At 35.8% G+C, this 26,253-nt stretch overlaps 1 protein-coding gene across 5 annotated transcripts in view; it reads left to right on the forward strand.

The window, feature by feature from the left end:
* The window catches only part of CAB39L (calcium binding protein 39 like), a 131,613-nt gene that overhangs the window by 70,800 nt on the left and 34,560 nt on the right, over window positions 1–26,253 (forward strand). For all 5 annotated transcript variants that reach the window (XM_033105193.1, XM_033105194.1, XM_033105192.1 and 2 more), the window contains one exon: window positions 21,642–21,760. In XM_033105193.1, the coding sequence (XP_032961084.1) occupies window positions 21,642–21,760 (119 nt within the window). The remainder of the gene's footprint in view (window positions 1–21,641; window positions 21,761–26,253) is intronic.

Below are 26,253 nucleotides of genomic sequence, written 5' to 3' on the forward strand. Positions count from 1 at the left end.
TTTTTTAGACTCTATTTCATTTATTTCCACTCTGATCTTTATTATTTCCTTCCTTCTACTCATTTTGGGCTATGTTTGTTCTTCTTTTCTAGTTCCGTTAGCTTTAGTGACATTGTTTATTGAGATTTTTCTTGTTTCTTGAAATAGAACTGTATTGCCATAAATTTTCCTCTTAGAATTGCTTTGGCAGTGTCCCATAGATTTGGGGTCATTGTGTTTTCATTTTCATTTGTCTCAAGGTATCTTTTGATTTCTTCCTTGATCTCATTATTAACCCATTCAGTTTTTAGTAGCATGTTAGTTGGCCTCCATGTGTTTGTGTGGTTTTCAGGGGGTTTTTTGTAATTGATTTCTAGTTTTATACCATTGTGATCAGAGAAGATCTTGCTATGATTTCAATCTTCTTAAATTTATTGAGACTTTTTTTGTGGCCTAATATATGTTCTATTCTGGAATATATCCCATGTGCACTTGAGAAAAATGTAATTCTACTGTTTTGGGTTGAAATGTCCTAACAATATCAATTAAGTCCGTCTGTTCTACTGTGTTTTTGTTTGTTTGTTTTTGTTTTGTAGCCTCTCATTTGAGACCACTGTTTCCTTGTTGATTTTCTGTCTGGACGATCTATCCATTGGTGTCAATGGGGTGTTAAAGTCCCTACTATGACTGTATTAGTGTCAATCTCTCCCTTTAGGTCCATCAGTATTTGCTTTATATATTTAGGTGCTCCTATGTTGGGTGCGTAGTTGTTCACAAGGGTTATATCCTCTTGTTGGATTGATTCCTCTGTCATTATGAAATGCCTTTCATTGTCTCTTGATAGAACCCTTGTTTTAAAGTCTATTTTGTCTGGTGTAAGTATTGCTTCCCCAGCTTTTTTATTCATTTCTATTTGCATGAAATATCTTTTTCTATCCCTTTACTTTCAGTTTGTTTATGTCCTTCTATGTGAAGTGGGTCTCTTGTATGCAACATCTGTATGAGTCTTGTTTTTTTTAATCCATTCAGCTACGCTTTTAATTGGAGCATTTAGTCTATTTACATTTAAAATAGTTATTGATAGGTAGTTATTGCCATTGGTGTATAAAAGTAGGTAGTTATTGTTTTCTGACTGTTTTTGTAGTTCTTCTCTGTTCCTTTCTTATTCCCTTCCTCTCTTTTCTTGTGTGTTCAGGATTTTACAGTATTGTGTTTAGATTCCTTTCTCTTTATTTCTTGTATATCTCTTGTAGATTTTTGGTTTGTGGTTACCATGTGTTTCCTATATACCACGGTATATTTATAGCAGTCTTTTAAAGTTGGTCGTTTAAGTTTGAACACATTCTAAAATCACCCCCTCCATGTTTATGTTTTTGTCATTATTTTTTACTTCTTTTGTGTATGTGTATTTTTGTGTCCCCTAATTTATTGTTGTAGTTGATTGATACACTGCTTTTATCATGTGTTTGCCTTTGTCACAGAATTTTTTTCTTTCCTGTATTTCCTTCTTCATGTTTTTTTAAATCTTTTCTTCTTAAAGAAGTCCCTTTAGCATTTCTTGTAATATTGGTTTAGTGGTGATGAAATTTAATTTTTTTGTCTGGGAACTTTAACTTTTTCTTAGTAAAACAAAAGGGTATACGGTAATGAAGTTTGGTGCAGCTAGGTAGCAAGGCTAATAATAATAATAGATAATAGATAATATTTGTTGAGTGGTTGCTACATGTTGGACAGTTTTAAGTCCTTATCTCATTTAATTCTCAAAACAACCTTTGTGATTAGTATTATATTATTAGCCCCATTTTATAGCTGAAGAACCTAAAGTTCAAAGATATTAAGTAATTTGTCCAAAAATCACTCAGTTACTAAGAGCCTATGCTGGGATGCAACCTCAGTGTCTCCCAAACCTGTTCTTTTATTAAAATATTATAAAATATTTTACCTATTAAAATATTATATCAATGATTGAAGAAGCTTATTAAATGCTAGTAATGCTATGATATTACTAGCTAGTGTATGTAATTTTGGGATATTTATCTCATTTTCAAAAGTTATACCCAATTTACCTAAATATTCAATTAAACTAAATAAAACCAAAACCTAGATACCTAAGTGGTGAATATATATAGGCATTTTCTTATCTATTATATATGTAACTTAGAACAGTGATTTTTTAGTAAAAAAAAAAAATACACAAATAAGTCAGGTTTGGGTACTGACTATTTCAACAGTAGAAATCTTGATTTGCTTGTTGTTTTGTTACTACTGTCTGACTTTTGATACTATCAGGTAAATGCTTGGGTCTCCACTAATCCTCAGAGATAGAAGACAATGGAGATTTCTGAAGTAAATTGCTTTTAGTTTTGTCACTGAAGAAGTGAAAAGAAAACTAATTACAGTGATTTGACCAAGATAACATCAGAGCTCTGGAGATCTGTGGAAATACTAGCCCCAGGCTCTCTGGACTGTTTAGATTGGGGCAGATGTTTGACTGACTAGGACAGGACGCAGGACGAGGAATGCAGGGAAAGACTACTCTGGAAATGTGAAGCCAGCTGTGTTGGCTGGAAGCAGCACTGACTCAGGAACCCACCCGGCCCAGACTTCAACTCATCCTTCCTTTCAGACAGACACACCTGTCTTTTTTTGATTTCCCTCTCGTATCTATTTCTCTCTTTGACATTTTCTGCCCAGTCCCTTTCCCTGCTTTTTCCTCTTGCCAGACTTGCTCACTCTCCCTCCTATCTTACTCCCCATTTTCTTTTTAAAATGGCCATATATTGAATTTAAGTGTAGTTTTATCATTGTGTTTATATACTTTCATGTTTCTTTTATTTAGTTTAAAATGAGACATTGTGAACATTTATAGGTGCTGTGCATAGCGAAAATATACTTGACTTAGAATTGTTTAGAGTCCCTGATCTGCTATTCGATAGTAGCATAACCTCTTTTAGACTAAATTTTCTCATCTATAAAACAGGAATAATATGAACTTACAGCATTCTTTTAAATATTAAAGTAAATAACACATATATACATATATGTTATGAAATAACATATACAAATGTAAAGTAGTATATTCTCATTTCTTCTCTTTTTCAAACTGAAGTTAAATGTAAGCCAGTTTTTTTTGTTATAACCCTTGATGTTTGTTTGCTTTGTTTGTTATGTTAGTTTGAGAGTTCGTTGGTCGGTTACCATAAATGGGAAAAAGACCCGTGCTCTTGGATTATAGTATTATATTTCTATGCATTTATTTTCTTCACATTTCCCTGAAAGCAGCAATGTATGAAGCTATTATCATCATTAATTAATGTTAGCTTGAGTTAGTTTATGAAATTAGCCCAATTTGCAGTTGGATGCCAGAAGGAATATGATCATGGATGGTTATGTTTTGCAGACCGAGTCAGGGAAGAGATGTTGTCAGGCTGAGTGCAGAGACCTAGGGAAGACTTGAGCAGCCAAGGAGTAACATAGGCTCAAAGTGCTGTCCAGTAACTGGGGAAATAGGCCCACACCAAAGAAACACTTTGGGTATCTCCCATCCTTGTTCAGCATTGGATTAGATAACAAAAGAGGAACAATAAACATGCAAATTTTCCTTATTTTACATGGTATACTGTAAATAAATAAATTTAGAGGGGACATTTACTTAAAAATTATTTTGGGATTAAGAGATTCAGTTGTCTGAAAATTGACTTCTGTGTTATCTAGTGGAATACACTTTTTTTTATGGAATCCTTGGGGGAAAGAACTATCTTTCTGAATATTTGAATTTTCCATGTGGCTAAAGATTAACTCTTCAAATACAGAGAGTAAAATAGATTACTTTTGTGGGTTACTTTACATTTTCTTTATAAAATGCATTAAATCCTTGTCCCCGCTCCTTAATAATGGACTATATATAATAATTTTTTACTGATGAATCAAAACTATTATTATGAAGATCTGTTATTGTGATAATAGCAGAGAGTTCTTTTTTTCCCTCAGCTTTATTTAGGTACAATTAACCAGACAGTTGTTGACTTTGTTCATTCAGTTGTAACACGATGCCTAGGACATAGTTATAAATGAATGCGATTTTCAGTAGACAGAAGCTGTTCTCCTCAAGTCCATAGAAAATAAATACTTATAAATACTTCTTGGTTGAATGAATGAATGAAAAACAGTTAAGATGTAGGACAGTTCAGTATTAAGCATTACACTAACTACATATGGATGGTATTTTCAGGAAGGCAGCATTACTAGCAGTGTTAGCCTGCCTGCAGGAATGTGCTATGTGTCTCTCTGGACTGGAGGCGTGGGGGCTGGTGCTGATCCCACAGGCAGCAACTTCCCTTCTCAATCCTAAAGTTTCCATATAAGCTAGTGACAGCTTGATAAAATTCCTCCTTACTCCAAGCTTAGTCTAATCACACAGAATCCCACTGCCCTCATCCTCTTGGTTCATAGGTAGCACTGGTACGGCCCCTGCTGGATTACGTACTAGGATGTATTTCCCATACCTAGTGTTATGTCCATTGGTTAGTTGAATGAATGGATGTAGGAATGAGAATGAGAGATAGAATCAGAGGTCCTTGGACCAAAGGAAGATGTCCTGAGATACAACAGTAAGCCACTTTTCTTAGTAAAGTGTGTGGGAGGTAATTCGAGTAATGATAAAGTCATTTCAGTACGTGAATAACCTCTCCTGGGGCTTCTTTGAAAAGAACAGCAGTCATTTGATTATAAATTTTCTGGTATGTTTTTATAACAGGGAGAAAAATTTATTGCTTTAGAAATGGGCTGTAGCTTTTGTTAGAAAACCTAAAAGAATGTTGCATTCCTTACAGACAAAAAAGTGAACTTTAGTTTAGAAGACACCTAGATGGGCTTTTTGTTAGTTGTGAAAGGTGAGGTCTCTAGGCAGTTTGGAAGAAAAAGATTGAAAGAAAAGAGTTTAGATTCCCTTTAGAGTAAAGTAACAGAAATTTGAGAACTGCCCTCTCTTGGGCTCAGTTTGATAGGAGTAGGAAATAGAAGAGAGATAGGAGAAAGGTTTGGAGTGAGGGAGAGAGAAGGCTCTAGATCCATGACAGAGAAAGGGGCTTAAGGAAAAAGATGATCAGGAGTGCTGAGGAATAATAATGTTTTTAATAATATTTTATATTATTTAACAATTATATTATAATATTTAATATATATTGTATAATAATATATAGTAATTATATTATACTATTTAATAATGTTTCTGCACTATGCTATCCTTTGTTACATTTAAACCTTTAATAAAAGAACTCTGTGCTAACAGTGTATGTTGAGTGAAGGAGGAGGGGGAGTGGGGGGGTTCCTACACTTGGTATAAACAATGTTGAGAAACTAACTAGTTGTAGCAAGACAAGGAATAGGGTTGAGAGGAGCTAGGAGATGTGAACTCCGAGCTGACAGCAGGGATGGTGGCCCAAGGTGCTGGCTTAGATTGGATAGCCGCTGGCTTAGGTTGGGGAATCTGTGTGACAAACCTATTTCTCCGATAGGTATCAAGAGGAAAGCGGTCCACTGAGGTGAGGAAAGTGCGGAGAAAGCATTGCTATCATATGACTAAGAGCTAGTTAGGAGGTGCAGCTTTGGTTAAAATTGTTTAAAAAGAAAATCTTATTACTTTATCGCCATAAATTTTTATCTAAGCCTTAAAATTGCTTAGGTAAAAGAAACACTTCAGCATATTTTTAACAAGGTTTAAGAAAAAATAAGTTGTGGCTGAGATTGCAAGGCTTCTGATTTTGTGATCTCAGGATCAAACTCAGAGCTGTATTTTTGAGGTTTGGACTCTATTCAAGACACAGCTTTAAACTCTTTGATGTTTTGAAACACAAAGTGAGAAAAGATCAAAGGATGAAAATGTATTGCATGTAAGAGTTGATGCATTCATTTTAAAGGCAGGTGTGCCTTGCAAAACTAGGGTGGATGCAGTCAACTGTTCAGGCTGAATTAGAAAGCAGCTCAAAGAAGCAGAAAACTTACGACTGTGCTAATTTAATCTGTAGTGATTATTTTTTGCTACATTTAAAAAAATCAGGTTCAGCACTCCAGGATCAGCTTCTTAATAAGACATTTTATGGTCCTAAGTGTTTGAAAATTTCCATGCCCTGAAGATCCTTTTCTGTTCCCTGACACTGATTAAAGTGGTCCTTAACTTTTGGCTTTATTCCTCTAAAACTGAGAAATCATAAAATCTTAAGATTTGAGTGTACTTCATGCATTTAACAATTTGAAATGCTTACTGTGTGTGTAGGACATTGATTCTATTTGGTCTTAATTCTGTTTGGTTGTTTATATATTTTGTACCTGTCATGAGACAGATTAAGTTAAAGAATTTACTGTCTTGAGTGAGGGAAATACCATAAAATATTAAATTGAATTTTATATTATTGTTACCCTATTGTTTTCTTGACACTAATGAATATAAACTTTCGAAGCATTTATACCTATAAAGATACATCATTTATGGGTGATTAAGAATGGTATTTGGCTTCCGGTCCTTAATCAGAAGCATAACCTGTTCATTGTTTGCATTTCCCCTGTAAAAAGTAAGACAATGACCATTGTAATTTGACCTTACCATACTTTTTAAGGAAGGTGACCTGCCATAAGGATAAAGACTCCTCATGCCATGTATAATGTACAAAATACTTTGTAAGCCTAGTCCTCTGCTTTCTGGGAAATGCTTCTTCCTTCCCTCTTACGTGGTTACAGTGGGAACAACCATTTAGTGCAACGTGACATCCTGCCCAACACACAGCTGATTGGCCCAGAAGTGGACATCAGACCAAAGTAGGGCCAGGGTATTTGCAGGATTTGGGAACTGGAACTGAGACAGAATCCAATCTCTAACCAGAAGCTAAAGATATTAGATACAGTTTCTCCATCAGTGGCCGGGCTCTCTACCATGTAGACTAAAGAAATAGAGAAGCCAGTCTGCAAGGAACACAGAGAAAAGAATGAAGAAAATAGGCAGATAGATGGGGGTGAAGGTAAGGGGCTCCCTGATGGAATTCATGTAATAATGTAAATTTAATTAAAGTTTAAAAATTTTTAGAGCAACAAATTCTGAGCTGTCCTATGTTCTCTGAAACTTTCCCAGTATGTGTAAATTAGTTTATTTTGAATTTTAGTCCCCTGGAAAAGAGTCCTTGCTAATCCACGCAGTGAACACTGCCCTTTGCCTCTCTCAGACTGTTCTCCCTAATTAGTTCTGCTGCTGAAATTCAGCACAAATGTTTGCCCTGCCCACCTCACTCTCATGATCTCCTCCCTGAAGCCAACACACACAGGAGCCGAACAGAGCAGTCCAGGACTTCAGTGCCTACAGTTGTGTTTCATTTTTAAAAATTAAGGTGTAATTTACAAACAGTGACACTCTCTCTTTTTAGTGCACAGTTCTGTGATGTGGAATAATTCCATCACCCCCAAATTTCTCCCATGCCCCTTTGTAGCCAGCTTCTGCACCTACCCCCAGCCTCTGGCGACCAGTGATCTATCTTCTGCCCCTGTATTTTTGCCTTTGCAAATGTGTAAATGGAACCATACAGAATGTAGCCTTTTGAGTCTATCTACGTTCACTTAGCAATGCATTTGCTACTCATCCATGCTGTTGTCATGTATCAGGAGTTTGCTCCTCTTTATTGCTGAGCTGTATTCCATTGCATGGATGTACGACATCATTGATCCATTCCCTAACTGAAGGGTATGGGGGAATTTTTAGTTTTTAACAAAAACTAAATAAAACCTGTAACCATTTACATGTTGTGCTTTGTTTTGTTTTGTTCTTTTGGTGTGAATGTAGGTTTTCATTTCACTTGGATAAATACCTAAGCATAAGATTGTTGGGTAGTGTCAGATATTTTTGTTTGTTTTGTCTTTGGTTTTTTAATTTTAGCCCTTCTAGTAAGTGTTAGTGGTATCTCATTGTGGTTTTAATTTTCATTCCCCTAATGACTAATGATGTTGAACATCTTTCCCAGTGTTTATTTGCCACCATATCTCTTATTTTGTTAAATGTCATTTTGGATCTTTTACCTTCTTATTTCATTGTTGAATTTTGAATTCTTTATATATTCTGTGTACAAGTCAATGGCAACAATTTTAAAGTGGGTGGTTTTCTTCCCCCTAATTCCTACCCTCTTTTACTGTCTTGTTTGCCTTTTCTCACTTCTGTTATCAATCTGTGAAAGATGCTCTTTATTAGTAGTTACTTCTAATCGCTATGACTACTCTTCATCACTTCTTTTTTCCCTCTTTTTATCTTATTTGATTCCAATTGATACTTGCATAAATATCATTCATTCAGCAAATAATCGTTGAGTATTTCATGTCAGGGCTGACTTTTTTTGAATTTGCCAGCTAACACAAGTGCTTCTTCAGATTTGATATCTTATCAGTTACAATATATGCAATCTTAGAATTATTGGCTAATTTCAGACAATTTTGGTTATTTCTAGATGTTGTTGCATTATCATCAAAGATGTATTTAGAGTTTCTTTCCTTTTTCTGGCCACTGCTAGTTCCAGAGCTGTGAGATCTGTCAGTCTGAGGGTTGCAGAACACTGGTTTTGAAATAGTTAAGATTTTATTCCAGTTACATATAGTGTGATGCATGGGTACCTACAAAGGTTACCTACAATGTAGAGACCATCATTCATCATCTGTACCTGTTTAAATTTTCTCTAATGCTTTCCATTCTGATCCCTTTCTCTGTTTGGAGAAGCTGTCCCTTGTAGCAGAACTTGTTTTTGTTATCCACAGGGGCTTTCTTTGACTTTGCACACATTTGCTAATGAACTAGAAGAATGTTTTCCTCTGTGTAAAAGTTGGAAAGAGTTCTGTGCAGCTTCATTTCTACTGTTCATTGGAATGCTGTATGGAAATATTCTTGTGACATTTTACTGAGAAGTATGAAAAACACGCTCTTATGACATTTCAAAGAGGAGTGATATTCTGTAGTATTACTGTGGAGTCTAGAAAGGTTTAAACAACACAGATGACTTCTTTCATTTTAAATTTCATTTATGCTTACAGTTATATCTCTTTTATACAACAAATATATTCTTTCACATGTGTATAAATGAAATTCATGTAGTACATGGACATTTTTTAGTATTTTAAAATCATAAGAGCAGCTGATTCTAAAGTATCGTTTTAAATTGAAGACTCACCTACTAATTTTCTATTAAAATTTTGTATAGTGTTTTTTTTCTTAAAAGAAGATATAATGTGCTTCCTCATGTATCTGTTTTTTATTTCTCTGTCTCCCCTTCCTTTAAATCCTTCTTCCTTTTTTCCTGGCTCCCTTTCCGTCTTTTCTTCCTTGCTCTCTCCTTCTCTCTCTTTCTCCCTTACTTCCACCCCTCTCTTTACTTGTCTCTATGAAATGAAGTAAAAGAAATGGGTAGTCATACATGTTTCTTATATTTAATCATTGTCAACATTTTGATGTTTCCATTTATTTCTGCCAGTTATATGTACCATAATTTATTTAACCAGGCCTAATTCTGGGTCTGTTGGTTGTTTCTAACTCTTTATTATCACCGCGGCGATAAAGATCTCTTTGCCTGACACTTTTTTTCTGTACTTAAGATAGTTAGTTAGAATTATTTTCTCAGGCTCGATTTCCCAATGTGGGATTCTAGGACATCAGTCAGGTATTATTAAATTGCTTTATATCCTCACCAAATGTATGAGAAACAGCACTGAATTTTTCCATTTAAAAAATTACTGTGGATCAATTTATATCCCAACCAGCAATGTATGAGTGTTCCCTTTTCTCCACATCCTCTCCAACACTAGTTATTTCTTGTCTTATTGATACTAGCATTCTAACAGGTGTGAAGTAGTAGCTCATTATGGTTTTGATTTGCATTTCCCTTATAACTAGTGATGTTGAACATCTTTTCATGTATCTGTTGGCCATTTATATGTCTTTTTTGGAAAAATGTCTATTCAGGTCTTCTGCCTATTTTTAAATTGGATTGTTAGGGTTTTTGTTGTTGTTCTTATTGAGTTGAACTCTTTACATATTTTGGACATTAGCCTCTTATTAGGGGTATTGTTTACAGATATCTTCTCTCACTCGGTGGTTGCCTTTTTGTTTTGTTGATGGTTTCTTTTGCTGTGCAGAAACTTTATCCCACCCCCCAAATTTGAAAACACTTATTTGTAAAGATACATGTGCCCTATGTTCATTGCAGCATTATTTACAATAGCCAAGACATGGAAACAACCTAAGTGTTCTTTGATGGATGATTGAATAAAGAAGATATGTGAAGAAGAAGAAGAAGAAGAAGAAGAAGAAGAAGAAGAAGAAGAAGAAGAAGAAGAGGAAGAGGAAGAAGAAGAAAGAGGAGGAGGAGGAGGAGGAAGAGGAGGCATATGTACATTGGAATACTACTTAGCCATAAAAAAGATGAAATATTGCTATTGATGACAATATGGATGAATCTTGAGATTATTATGCTAAATGAAATAAGTCAGACAGAAAAGGACAAGAACCATATGATTTCACTCATGTGAGATATAAAATGAAAAAGCAACAAACGGACAAACAAAACAAAACAAAAATACCTAAACTCACAGATACAGATAATAGAATGGTTGTTACCAAAGGAGAAGGAGGGTAGGGGAAGGATGAGGGTAAAGTGGGTCAAATATATGGTGATGGAAGGAGACTAGACTCTGGGTGGTGAGCACACACACAATAGAGTATACAGATGTTGTATTATAAACTTGTATACCTGAAATTTATATAATGTTAATAACCAATGTTACCCCAATAATTTTTTTAAATTTATTGGGGTGACAATTGTTAGTGAAATTACATAGAGTTCAGGTGTACAATTCTGTATTACATCATCTATAAATCCCATTGTGTTTTCACCAGCCAGATTCAGTTCTCCTTCCATCACCATATATTTGACCCCAATAAATTGAATTTTAAAATAATGACTGGGACTCTGGGCCAAGATGGCAACATAGGAGGCTCCTGAATTTCCCTCCTCCTATGGATGCACAGAATGTACAGTTACACATGGAGGAATTTCCTCTGAGAGAAAATCGAAAAACTAGCTGAGTGGTTTCTACTTATTGGGTGACCGAGAAAATACCCACATCAAAATGGGTAGGAAATGCTGAGACACACTCTTGCCATCAATCCCACCCCTGGCATAGCACCATACAACTAGGAGGGAACCCCCGACTCCCAGCTTCTCCCTGAGAAGCAAAGGATTTGGACCATACATCTAGCGCTCCAAATTTTAAGGCTGCCAACTTAGAGATAGGCACCTAAATCACCTGTCTGTGAAAGCTAATGGGACCTGTATTCATGAGTGCCACGGGGCTATAGCAAACAAAGAAGCAGTTGTTAACAGTCACAGGAGCACTTGTTACAGCTGTTTCCGCCTCTCTCCCCCACCCCACTCCCAGGGCTAGCACAGAGTACAGCAAAAACATGCGTCTCCCAGTCTTTCCCTAGAATGGGTTTGACTGCATACTTCAGAAGCTGGTCCCTGAGGCTCCAGCTTCTAATTAGCAGGCACCTAGTTGCTGGCGGTGATTCTTCTAAGAGCCCAAAAGTCAAAAGTGCTAGTGGGCACTTCTGCTTTCTTCTTCCAACTTGCACCAAAAAGAAAACCACGTTGCCAGTATCTTTCTGGAAAGAGCTTGTATACATATCTAGCTTCCCAGCTTTTATGGCTGCCACCCAACGGTCAGGCCCCCAAATAAGCTAGCGCTGATAGCTAATGGAGCTTGCATTCACAGGTCTCATATTACTGTAGTAAACAAAGAAGCTAAGTTTTTTCAAATATTTTTATTTAAAAATGTAACTAACATACAACATTATATCAGTTTCAGGTGTACACCATAGTTGTTCAACATTTATATACCTAAAGAAGTGATCATCATAAGTCCAGCAACCATCTGGCACCGTACTATGTTATCACAATATTACTGACTATATTCCCTATGCTGTGCATTACATCCCCATGACTCATTTGTTTTATACCTAGAAATTTGAACCTCTTATTCCCCTTCACCTCCCCCCCCTTTTAAATTTTTCAATTACGGCTAACATTCAATATTATTTTGTATTAATTTCAGGTGTTCAGAATAGAGGTTAGACATTTGTATAATTTAAGAAGTGAACCCCTGACTAGTCTAGTACCCACCTGCATTATACATAGCTATTACCATATTATTGACTATATTCCGTAGGCTTTACTTTACATCTCCATGACTATTTTGTAACTACCAATTTATACTTCTTAATCCCTTCACTTTTTTCACCCTGTTCCCCAAACTCCTCCCATCTATCACCCCAATAAATCTAGTACCCATCTGAAACCATATATAGTTATTACAATATTATTGACTATATTCCTTGTGATATACCCTACATCCCCATGACTACTTTGTAACAACCAATTTGTACTTTTTAATCCCTTCCCATTTTTCACCCATCCCTTCAAACCTCCCTCCTAGCTGGCAACCATCAAAATGTTCTTTGTATCTATGAGTGTGTTTCTGTTCTGTTTGTTTATTTATTTTGTTCTTTAGATTCCACAAGAAGCAGTTTTTAACTGGGCACAGGACCATACCCTGTGGCTATACACCCAGGCTCAGTGCAGAAATAGGTAAAAATGCTCATCTCCCAGTTTCTTTGTGGAAAGGGTTTGACTGCATACTTTACTAGCTTCTGCCTGAGGGTTCAGCTTTTAATTAGTTCACATCTAGGTACTGACTGCAATCCTCTCCTTTGGAACTAACAGTTCTTGACACACCCACAGCTGCTGGGAGTCACTAAGAACAAAAATGGTGGCTTGGAAAATCATAGTTTTGATAGGCAACAAGGAGCTCAGTCCAGGCTGATTGACAGGGTTCATTTCTTACATGAGATTAGTCTGTCAAGACTAGGAAAGGTGGCTGTTTCATCTAATGTGCAGAAACCAACACAGAGATCAAAGAAAATGAAGAAACAAGGGAATATGTTCAAAACAAAAGAACAAGATAAATCTCCAAAAACCAAGCTTAATGAAATAGAAATAAGTGATTTACTTAACAGAGAGTTCAAAATAAAGGTCATAAAGATGCTCACTAAGGTCAGGAGAGCAATTCATGAACAAAGTGAGAATTTCAAAGGGATAATAACAGAAAGAAAATATATATAAAAAAAGTACCAAACAGAAATCACAGAGCTGAAGAATACAATACTATATTGAAAACTTCCGTAGTGGGCTTCAGCAGCAAATTAGATCAAGCAGAAGTGAGGATAGTGAACTTAAGACAGGATAGTGGAATTTATGAACCAGAGGAGCAAACAGAAAAAAGAATTTAAAAAGAAAGAGTAAGATAGCTTAAGAGACTTAAGAGACATTGTCATGTTGACTAATATATGCATTATAGGGTCCCAAAAGGAAAACAGAGACAAAGGGGATGAAAGCTTGTTCAAAAAAAATAATGACTGAAAACTTCCTAACCTGGCAAAAGAAACAGCCATCCAGGTCCCAGAAGCCCAAAAGATTCCAAAGAAGATGAATCCAAAGAGATCCACACCAAGACTTATTATAATTAAATTGTGAAAGTTAAAGACAAAGAGAGAATCTTAAAAGCAGCATGATAAAAGCAACTTGTTATATACAAAGGAACTCCCCATAAGACTGTCAGCTGATTTTTTTTCAGCAGAAACCCTAGAGCACAGAAGGGAGAGATATGGCATATTCAAACTACTGAAAGAAAAGAACTTCTAATCAAAAAATCTTATGCCCGGCAAAATTGTCATGCAGAACAAAACGAGAGATAGTGTTTCATAGACAAACAAAACCTCAGACAAACAAGCTAGTAGGTGTCCACCACTAGCTTGGCCTCACAAGAAATGTTAAAGGGAGTTCTTCAAGCTGAAATGAAAGGATGTTAATTAATAGCATGAAAGTATAAAACTCAGTGGTAAAGGTAAAGTAATTAAATGAGAATAATCTAATATTATAATGGTGGTGGGTAAATCACTTATAACTCTAGTATAAAGGTTTAAAGAGAAAAGTATTTAAAATAGCCATAACTGCAATAGTTTGTTAGTGAATACATAATATGAAAAGATGTGAATTGTACCATCACAACATGAAATGTGTGTGTGTGTGTGGGGGAGGAATATGAAATGTAAAGCTTTTATATGCATTTGAAGTTAAATTATTATCAGCTTACATTAGATTGTTATAAATATAAGATATTTTATATAAGCCTCATAGTAACCGCAAGGCAAAAACCCATTGTGGGTACACAAACGATAAACAGAAAGGAATTGACGCATAACACTACAAAAAAAATCATTAAATCACAAAGTAGTAATGGCAGTAGTAATTCCATACCTATCAATAATTACTTTAAGTGTAAATGGACTAAATTCTTCAGCCAAAAGACACAGAGTGGCTGAATGGATAACAAAACAAGACCTAGTTATATGCTACCTACAAGAGACTCACTTTAAGAACACAGATTTAAGAACACACATAGACTGAATGTGAAGGGATGGAAAAAAATATTCCATGAAAATGGATACCAAAAGAAAGCAGGGGTACCTATACCTACAATAGACAAAATAGACAGTAAGCCAAAAACTATAGCAGGAAACAAGGAAGGTCATTATGTAATAAGCAGTTATGTGCTTTTTATAACAATGCTTTGGTCAGCAACAAACTGCATAATAGATAAATATAAGATGATGATCCCATAAGATTATAACAGAAGTAAAAAATTCCTATCACCTAGTGACATGGTAGCTGTTATAGCTGAGCAAAAGGCAGTACTCGTGTTTGTGGTGATGCTGGTCTAAACAAACCCACTGCAGTGCCAGTTGTATAAAAGTATAGCACATATAATTATAGTAGTAGGCTTACCATCCAGGTTTGTGTAAGTACACTCTATGATGTTTGTACAATGATGAAATCACCTATTGACACATTTCTCAGACCATATCCCCATTGGTAAGCACCACATGACTGTAATGGGGTCAGTTATTCAAGAGTCTATAACAATTGTAAATATTTATTCAGCCAACATTGGAGCACCTAAATATATAAAGCAAATATTAATACATCTGGAGGGGGAAAAGGGCAACAATACAATAGTGCTAGATGATTTTCATACCCCACTTTCAACAATGGCTAGATCATGCAAACAGAAAATCAGTTGGACTTAAATTACATGTTAAACCATATGGACCTAACAGATATACCGTGTTTCCCTGAAAAGAAGACATAGCCAGATCATCAGCTCTAATGTGTCTTTTAGAGCAAAAATTAATATGACTTGATCTTATTTTAATATAAGACCCAGTCTTATATAATATAATGTAATGTAATATAATATAATATAGTATAATATAATATAATACCAAGTCTTATATTAATTTTTGCCCCAAAAGGTACATTAGAGCTGATGGTCCGACTAGGTCTTATTTTTGGGGAAATACAGTATATAGAACATTCCAACAGTAGTAGAATACACGTTCTTCTCAAGTGCACACACAACATTCTCCAGGATAGATCATATGTTAGGCCACAGAACAAGTCTTAATAAATTTAAGATGATTGAAATCATATTAAGTATCTTTTCCAACCATGAAAGTATGAACTAGAAATCAATTACAAGAGGAAAACTAGAAAATTCCCAAATATGTGGAGATTAAACCATATGTTCCTGAATAACCAATGGGTCAAGAAGAAATCAAAAGAGTAATAAAAAATATTATGAGACAAATGAAAATGGAAACAACATACGAAAATTTATGGGATGCAGCAAAAGCACATCTAAAAGGGACATTTATAGTGATAAATGTCCATATTAAGAAAAAAGAATGATCTCAAATAACCTAACTTTATATCGTAAGTAACTAGAAAAATAACAAATTAATACTAGGTTATTAGAAGGAAGGAAATAACAAAGATCAACAGAAATAAATGAAATAGAAACTAGAAAGATAATAGAAAAGAACAATGAAAGTAACAGCTGGTTTTTTGAAAACAGAAAATTGACAAAACTTTAGCTGAACTGAGAAAAACAGAAAACTCAAAATCAGAAATGAAAGAGGAGACATAGCAACTGGTAATACAGAATTACTAAGGATCATAAGAAACTGCTATGAACAATTATATGCCAACAAATTGAACAACCAAGAAGTTGATAAATCCTAGAAACATACAATCTACTGAGACTGAATTATGAAGTAATAGAAAATCTGAACAGACCAATAACGAGTAAGGATGTTGATCAGTAATCAAAAACCTTCCAACACGGACCAGCCCGGTGGCTCAGGCAGTTGGAGCTCCGTGCTCCTAACTCCGAAGGTTGCCAGTTCGATTCCCACATGGGCCAGTGGGCTCTCAACCACAAGCTTGCCGGTTCAACTCCTCGAGTCCCACAAGGGATGGTGGGCTCCACCCCCTGCAACTAAGATTGAACACAGCACCTTGAGCTGAGCTGCTGCTGAGCTCCCGGATGGCTCAGTTGGTTGGAGCACATCCTCTCAACCACGAGGTTGCCGGTTCAACTCCTGCAAGGGATGGTGGGCTGCATCCCCTGCAACTAGCAATGGCAACTGGACCTGGAGCTGAGCTGCACCCTCCACAACTAAGACTGAAAGGAAAACAACTTGAAGCTGAACGGCACTCTCCACAACTAAGATTGAAAGGACAACAACTTGACTTGGAAAAAAGTCCTGGAAGTACACACTGTTCCCCAATAAGGTCCTGTTCCCCTGTCCCAATAAAATCTTTTTAAAAAAAAACACCTTCCAACACAAAAAAGCGTGGCCCAGATGGTTTCACTGGTGAATTTTACCAAATATTTAAAGAAGAATTAATGCCACTCCTTGAACTCTTCCAAACACAGAAGGAGAAGAAGAAATACTTTGAAACTAACTTTATGAGGCCAGTATTACAATGATACCAAAGCCAAAGGCACTACAAAAACAGAAAGTTACAGGCCAATATTCCTTATGAACATAGACGTTAAAATCCTTGACAAAATATTAACAAGCCAAATTTAATATTACATTAAAAGTATCATACACCATGATCAAGTGGGATTTATTCCAGGAATACAAGGATAGTTCAACATTTACAAAAAAGTGTGTTACACCACATTATTAAAATGAAGGGTAAAAATCATATGATTATCTCAATAGGTGAACCAAAAGCATTTGACAAAATTCAACATCCTTTCATGATAAAAACTTTGAACAAATTGTGTATAGAAGAAATATACCTTAACATAATAAAGGCCATCTATGACAAGCCCACAGCTAACATGCTATTCAGTGGAAAGCTGAAAACTTTTCCTATAAGATCAGGAACAACACAAGGATGCTCACTCTTGCCACTTGTATTCAACATACTGAAAGTCCTAGCCAGGGCAATATCAACTAACTAAATAAAGGGATAAATATATACACTATATTAGAGCTTATTGTCCAGCTAGGTCTTATTTTCGGGGAAACAGGGTAACAACTCAGCACTGAAAAGGAATAAACTTTGATACACACAACAATTTGGATGAATCTTGAGGAATTATGCTGAGTGAAAAAAGTCAATACCAATACCATGTATGTATGTATGTATGTATGTATGTATAGGCATCCAAAGCAGAAAGAAAGAAAAACTGTCTCTATTTGCAGATGACATGATATTATATATGGAAAACCCAAAGACTACCAAAAAAATTTTAGAACTAACAAGTAGATTCAGTAAAGTTGTGGATAAAAAATCAATATACAAAAAAAATCACTTGTGTTTCTATACACTAACAATGAGTTATCAAAAAATAAATTAAGAGGGGCAGACAGATAGTTCAGGTGGTTAGAGTGTGGTGCTCTTAACAATAAGGTTGCTGGTTCAGTCCCCACATGGGCCACTGTGAGCTGCGCCCTCCACAACTAGACTAAAACAGCTACTTGACTTGGAGCTGATGAGTCCTGGAAAAACACACTTAAATAAATAAAAGTTTAAAAAATAAAATAAAATCCCATTTACAATAACATCAAGAAGAAATATTTAGGAATAAATTTAACCATGGAGATGAAAGATCTGTACACTGAAAACTAGCAAACATTAATGAAAAATTGAAGAAGGCAAAAATAAATGGAAAATACTTTATCTTCATGGATTGGAAGAATTAATAATGTTAAAATGTCCATACTACCCGAAGCATTCTACAGATTCAATGCAATCCCTATCAAAAAATTTTCACAGAAATAGGAAAAACAAATCCTAAAAGTCATATGGAACCACAAACGACCCCATATAGTCCATGCAATCTTGAGAAAGAAGAACAAAGCTGGAGGCATCACACTGCCTGATTTGTAACTATATTATAAAGCTATGGTAGTGTGGTATGGGCATAAAAACAAATACATAGATTAACGACACAGAATATAAACCCAGAAATAAACCCATGTGTATATGTTCAATTAATTTTCAACAAAGGAGCCAAGAATATGCAATGGGGAAAGGACAGTCTCTTCAATAAATGGTGTTGCGAAAACTGCATGTCTACGTGCTAAGGAATTAAACTGGACCCTTATCTTACACTATACACAAAAATCAGATTGAACATATAACCTGAAATGATAAAACTCCAAGAAGAAAACATGGGGTAAGCGCCTCCCCTTGGGGAGTAGTAACTAGCTCAGGGAAGGCAAAGGGGTGCCTTCTTTCCCAGGGTGGATATTGATGTGTTCAGTTCCCATTCTGATTCTACCCTGTCCCTTAATCATCAGAGAAATGCAAATTAAAACCATAATGAGACGTAAACTCACACCTGTTAGGATGTCTAGTATCATAAAGAAAAGATATAAGAAATACCAGGAAGGATGTGGAGAAATGAGAAGTCTTGTAAACTGTTAACCTTATTAAAAATGGGCTCAAATGGATTACAGACTTAAATGTAAAACATAAAACTATAAAACTTTTTTAAAAAATAGAGAAAAGCCTTCAGGATCTAGAGTCAGGCAAAAAATTCTTAAACTTGACACTGAAAGCACAAACTATAAAACAAAAATTGATAAATTGGATTTCATCAAAATTTAGAACTTTTGCTCTGCAAAAGGTCCTGTTAATAGGATCAAAAGACAAGCTACAGACTGAGAGAAAATACTTCAAACTACATATGTGACAAAAACTAGTATCTAGAATATGTGAAGAACCTTGAAAACTTAACAGTATAAAAAACAAACCAATTCGAAAATGGGCAAAAGACATAAAAAGACATTTCACCAAAGAGGAAGGTACAGGTCGCTCCAAGCACATTAAAGATGTTCCCTAGCCATTAGGGAAATACAAATCAAGACAACCATGAGAAATTACAACATACCTATCAGAACAGCTAAAATAAACTAATGACAACACTAAATGCTGGCAAGGATGCATAGAAATTACATTGCTGATGGAAATGTAAAATGGTATGGCCAATCTGAAAAACAATTTGTCAGTTTCTTTAAAAACTGAACATGCAACTGCCCTAGTAGAAATTGCACTTCCGGTATTTATCACAGAGAAATGAAACCTGGTCATGAATGTTCACAGCAGCTTTATTTGTAAGAGCCAAGTGCTGGAAACAACTTAGAAATCCTTCTGCCGTTAAATGGTTCAACAAGCTCTGTGGTACATCTACACCAGGAACTACCGTGTTTCCCCAAAAATAAGACCTAGCCGGGCAGTCAGCTCTAATGCATCTTTTGGAGCAAAAATTAATATAAGACCCAGTCTTATTTTACTATAAGACCCAGTCTTGTATAATATAATATAATTATAATATAATACTGGGTCTTATATTAATTTTTGCTCCAAAAGATGCATTAGAGCTCGTTGTTCGGCTAGGTCTTATTTTTGGGGAAACAGGGTAACTACTCAGCAATGAAAAGGAATAAACTTTGATACACACCACAACTTGGATGAATCTTGAGGAATTAATGCTGAGTGAAGAAAGCCAACACCAAAAGGTTACACTTTGTATGGTTCCATTTACATAACATTCTTGAAATGAGAAAATTATAGAAATGAAGAACAGATTAGTGGTTGCCAGAGGTCAGGGATGGGGTGGTGATGGGGGAAGAGAGGTGAGTGTGGCTATGAAAAGGCAAGAGGTGTGATGGCTCAGAACCCAGACTCTGGAGTCCATTGACTTGGGATCGAGTGCTGGCTCACATCCAATCTGGGTCAGGTAACCTCGCTGGTCCTTAATTTCCTTATAACATGTATATTATAAGGTTGTTGTAAGGATTGGATAATACATGTAAAGTCCTTAGCATAAGTGCCTGGCACAGAGCAAGCACTTGATACATATAGCTGCTGTGAGGGTGGTAGGATGGAGAATGGGGGTAGTGGGGAAGCGGAGGTACTGATTGATTGAGGCAAAAATGTTGTAATACAGAGGGGGCAGTTATCCCAGAGGCGAATACTCCTGAACTGAATCTTAAAGGATGACTGAGAATTAGTTAGAAAAACAAAGGAAGGAAAAGCATTTAGGACAAACAGAAGAGCATGAACAAGGCATAGAAGCGTGAAAGATTACATATAAGTATATGTAGAAAAGCAATTTGGTATTAATAGAACTTGAAGTAGGAATGGAAAGTGAGAGGTGACTGGAGACGCAGGCAAGGGCCAGGCCATGGAAGCTGTTAGATGTTTCTTTGAGAAAAAGCACTAAACGGAAGAGAATGGTGTGGTGGAATTTGCATTTCTAGCTAGCTCACTCTGCCAAGAGAAGGATGCTTTGAAGTAGAGGGCATACTTGGAAGACTCTCTTTACTAGTTCAGTAGGGAGATGACCGGCTAGAATCAGGGCCATAGCAGTTGAGAATGGAATGTCATTCTTGTTCTTATTTTCCATATAAAAAACTCCGGTTCAATGGGCGCTTGGAGAAGCAGGCAGGCTATCCTGGGGTTGTGGGGTGTGTGAGAGTGGAAGTCTTATTACACATGCGTGCTCTAAGAAGCCCGGTCCAAGATTGGCTGTAGTTCCCTTGGCTCGGGCTACTTGCTAGGACTGAGTGGTCCCTTCTATTGACTAGGTTAGATATGACTTCTTATCATCACCTAAGTCAAGTTTGTTCACCTAATAGAAAGCTTTTTTTTTCTTCCTTTTTTTTAATGCAGCAAGGTGAGAGGGGAATGGATAAAAAGGAGGGGGAAAATTACTAAAAAGTATATCTAAGAAAAAGGAATTTGATTCCAACCTACATTTGCTAAAATATTTTCTTCATCTGTTTTCCCTCCTTATTTATGAAGGTTTAAAAATGCTAATCATAATATTTTTCTTGCAAAAAGGTAAAAAAAAAATTCAGTTATGTCATATTTACTATTTTATATTCGTCTGTGCATTTCACTTACTGCTGTGAGAAATAGACTTCCAATTGTCCAAATTTCCCACAGTGCAAATCCTGTGGCAAGGAGCTATATCTATTTTGCACTGTGTTGAATGTTTGAAAGCACAGCTGACTAAAGAGTAAATTAACGTTTTCGTCTTAGGAAGGATAGTGCTATTTGTCTGTGTGTTTAAACAGCCATTGAGATATCATTCACATGCCATACAGTTCACCGATTTTAAGTGTACAATATAATGGTTGGTTGTTTCTTTAACAGGGCAAAAAAGATGTGACCCAGATATTTAACAACATCCTGAGAAGACAGATAGGCACTCGGTTTCCTACTGTGGAGTACATTAGTGCTCATCCTCATATCCTGTTTATGCTCCTCAACGGGTAGGTACATGGTTTCCTTGAAAGTAAGTTTGAGTTTAGAATAGTTGTTAAATGTATATAGCATTAGCCTCATTTCCGATATGATGGGTTCACTTTTGGAATCACAGTAAAGGTATTTGCCATACTTGAGGTCAGCCCTCCAAATCTACATCTCCCGGATTACTTAGGGCACAGCACAATCCTTTCTTTGCACCTTTATATTTCTCAGGTTCCTTCCATTGACTGCCTCTCTTTTCCTCCACTTTCCTGTTAGCTCTTGTCTCTTCCTATTTTATTATTGCTTGCACCTCCCAATCTGCCCTTTTCCTAGCTGCCCACTTAACCCTTTCCCTGCTTTGATGAGACCAAATCCCCTAACCCTAATCCCCATTTACACACACACACACAAACACACACAGACACACACTCATTCACTCTTCTTCCAATGACCAGCAGCTGCCAAGGTGACATGCCTCCACACAGGGATAAAGTAAATATTACTATATGTATATGGGACCACAGGGGAGCCCGAAAGTCTAGCCAGATAATAGAATCCCAGATTTTTCTTTATATGTGTATTTATTTACAGATGTTTCTTGGGCATTTTGAAGCTATTCTAACTCCTACAGACCAGAGCGCTGGGTGTAGCAAGGCGTGGGACAGCAGATTGTCTTCTGCCTCCCTTTCCCTATCTTTCTACTCCACCATCTCAAATCTATGTATTATGTTGTTTCATACCTAGTCCACCTCCTCTGTGTTTAATTCCCAATTCCTGTCTTGTACATTTTTAAACATCTAATTGTATCAAAGCAATGCATAACACATAGTTTAAAAATCAGATATATCATCACATACCAGCTCTTTGCTTCTTCCTTCTCCATGCCTCAGTCTTATTGCCCAGAGACAATCACTTTCATCTTTATTATTTGTTCATCTGGTATTTACCGCTATATTTCAAGTAATGGGCCTACACTAATATTTTGATTTATCGATTTTAAAAACTATCTTTTGACTTTTTAATAGGCTAGATAATTTAGTTTTTCTACCATCACCATTATTCCATTTTCCTTCCCCTTATCCTCTCAATATACTTTATCACAATTTTTTATTTTATTAAAAATCACATTTATATTAGTATGGCTATGTAATCATTATTCATTGCTGACCAAAGTACTATATTATGATCACTTTGTTTTTTGGTATAAAATATTGTTTTTACGGGAGAATTGTCTCTTCCATTTCTGGAAAGGGAACTATACTTGTATCATGTATTAGAGCAGGATAAACTTATAACAAACATTAAACTTTATAACCAAAAGACTCCCAAAATGGAGTAGCTTCACAGCAAGTTAAGTTTATTTTCCAAATAGTGCAGAGCAAATGTTCTAGGTCATCAGGGGGTTCTGCCTTCTTTAACATGTGGTTGCTCAAATCACTTTGTTCATTGCCATTTCAGCCCACGGGAAGGCAAAAATACATAGGAGAATTTATAAGCCAGGCCTGGAAATGGCTCTTTTTCTCCCATTCACATTCCATTTGAGAGCCCTTAGTCACTTGGCCCCTTAATTCTTAAGGGAATCTGAGAAATCTACTTTAGTGCCCAGGAAGAAGAGGAGAATGGATTTCGATGGACTGCTAACATTCTGTCACATATTGTTTCTTTGAAAATTTCTTCCCTTTCATTTTTCTGTTTTCGCTTTCTAGGTCTCCTATTAGTCAGAGTTGAATCTCTGGTATTTAATTCTTATCTCTTCTATTTTCTATTTCTTGCCTTTTGTTTTACTTTTGGAAGATGTTCATTTTATCTTCCATTGAAGATAAACTATTGAATTTTAATTCAGCTACCCTATTTTTAATTTAGAAGAACTCTGTTCTCTGAGTGTTCCTTTTCCTGGTCTCTTGCACTTCCTAGTTCTGTGACTATGGGCATGTCACTGCCCCTTTCCAAGCCTCAGTTTCTTTGTAAAATAATAATAAAATTTGTAATATTACATTCACATGAAAATGATGTTGCATTACATGCATTGCCAGAAAGACCTGTGTTTTCAGGTAGGGTTCTGCTGCTTTCTTGCTGTAAGATACTGGGCAAGTTATCGAACATCTTCAAGTCTTGGTTTCCTCATTGCAATATAGGTAGAGACAATTATAATGCCTGCTTCAGTAGGTTGTTATGAATCTTCAAGGAGATAATGCTAGCAAAGCACAGCACTAGAACACTGTACTCAGTAACTATCAATCTAAGAAATAATTTTTCCCTATCCTTCTTAAGAGCTGCAATTCATGTTGAAATGTATGTACAATTATAAACAAATATAATCGAGGCCATATATAAGTGCCAGAATAATATTTATAAAGTGCTCATTTCCAGCTCAGGTTGATTTGTAAAGTTTAATGGACCCACCAGTATATGATCTTCACGGCGGGTCATTGGTGGAAAGGCCAAAATGATCAGTTTGTACCCACTTCTGGAAATTCTAAAATGTTAAGTAAGCTAAAGCATTTATTTGACATTATCCTAGAGCAAGTGGGGAGCCACTGAAGAGTTTGGGGGAAAAGAAGAATCTTAGATTTGTGTTTCAGGAAACGAAGATAAATTAATAGCAGTTTTAAAGTTAGCTTAGAAATAAATGTTCCCTTCAGAATGCTGAAATGTATTATCCTAAATGTCCTGGAAATCATGGTGGCTGATAGAGAACAATAGTGGTATGGGTGATCTAAACCAGTATCTTCCATGGTGTGGTAACTGTGCAAGGGATGCATGCAACTCCACGAGCTTCATTCCTGGAGTGGGAGTTATGAGTTTGGAGGACCTCTTGTAGCTGCTGTCATTGAGCAGTCAGGAGACAGCAACGACCTTGTATTTATTTTGTGCAGAGCTGCACCAGATACTAGTGGCTGCCTAAGGACAAAGATTTGGTATGTTCCTACCAAGGGAATTATAAACAATGGAACATTAATGCTCTTATGCTTTAAAAACTCGGATTAATGAAGAGGAAAGGCAATTCAATAAGTTACTAAGTGTGGTTCCAGGATAATTTAAAATTAATTCCATTCCTTTTTACATATGATAAAATATATGTATTAAACATTTATACATTGTATACGCTTTGTGGAATAGAAATTTAGCATAATTGAATATTTATTTTGAAAATTAAGTTGGTGAAGAAATATAACTTACATTGAAGAAAACAACTTTATTTTCCTTTCTAGAAATAATGAGAAGGAAGATAATTAATTCTAATTGTTATTTATTAAATATTTAACTGCGCTAATGTGTTATAGATCAAGAGTGAGCCTTTTTTATTTGTGATGTGCACAGGATTTATGAATGTGTAATTGTGCCCTATTTCTCCCACCCTTTACCCCTCTTTCAGTGGAGAGAGTTGAGAAAAGACTTGGCGATGGGAAGCCAGGCAGGGGAACTAGACTAAGTTAGATGTTATGTCCATTTGCACAAACAAGACTTGGAGATGAGGAGGAAGGAATCAGATGGAGAAAACCCACCATCATCAGGAGAGGGTTTTGGAGGTTTAGCAGTGGGAGGCTCCAGAGTAGCTGCACAGTGAAGTGGAGAAGGGAGTTTGATAAATTTGTCAATTTATAGAGATTCATATAAAGATTGGGCTGTCTTTTAATAACTTTTTACTGCTGGATATAACGGGGGTACGAAAAAAATGTATACACATTTTAAAAGATGTTATCTATACTCAGGTAGTAGTTTGCTGTAATCAGAAGTGTCTGGATGCTGATGGTAACCACCTTGAGCACCTCTTGTAATTGCAAAGGTCAAACGTAACTTTTATTTATTTTTTGTTATCGATATATATCGAGTATTACAATTAATACAGTTTTTTCCTTTCTTAAAATGTGTATACATATTCTTGGCACCCTCTGTATTTATTTATATGTGTCTCTGTAAAACTTGTGGGGACTTGGTTTATTAAAAAATAGGATTACAGGGGCAGCTGGTTAGCTCAGTTGGTTAAAGCACAGTGCTCTTAACAACAAGGTTGCCGGTTCGATCCCCATATGGGCCACTGTGAGCTGGGAAACAACTACTTGACTTGGAGCTGATGGGTCCTGGAAAAACACACTTAAAATAAATACAAGTTTAAAAAAGAAAGAGCTGATATTAAAATAAAAAAAGTAGGATTACATATAAAGTTTAATGAGTATGAATAATCAGGTATCTTTATAACTTTATTTGAAATTATGTCTGTGTCCTATTTGATGGTGAATTTTCTGATAAATTAAAATGACTACTATTCAAATGATTTGATGCAACAGGTCATTCAGTTTCTAAACAAACTATTAAATTGATGTAAGTAGAAATCTTCCTTATGTTTGAAACGTGAATTCTTCAATTATTAATCAATGACCTGTGATCCTATTTTAATGGATAATTTATAATAAATATGTCACTTTTCTGTATTTAAGAAAAAACTTTAAAAATATTTTTTAAATAGCTCTTATTTATTTTTCTAATATGTGGGAAAAATATATTGGTTAATTAA

The sequence above is a fragment of the Rhinolophus ferrumequinum genome, chromosome 4 (genome assembly GCF_004115265.2).
Source record: "Rhinolophus ferrumequinum isolate MPI-CBG mRhiFer1 chromosome 4, mRhiFer1_v1.p, whole genome shotgun sequence".
NCBI lineage: Eukaryota > Metazoa > Chordata > Mammalia > Chiroptera > Rhinolophidae > Rhinolophus > Rhinolophus ferrumequinum.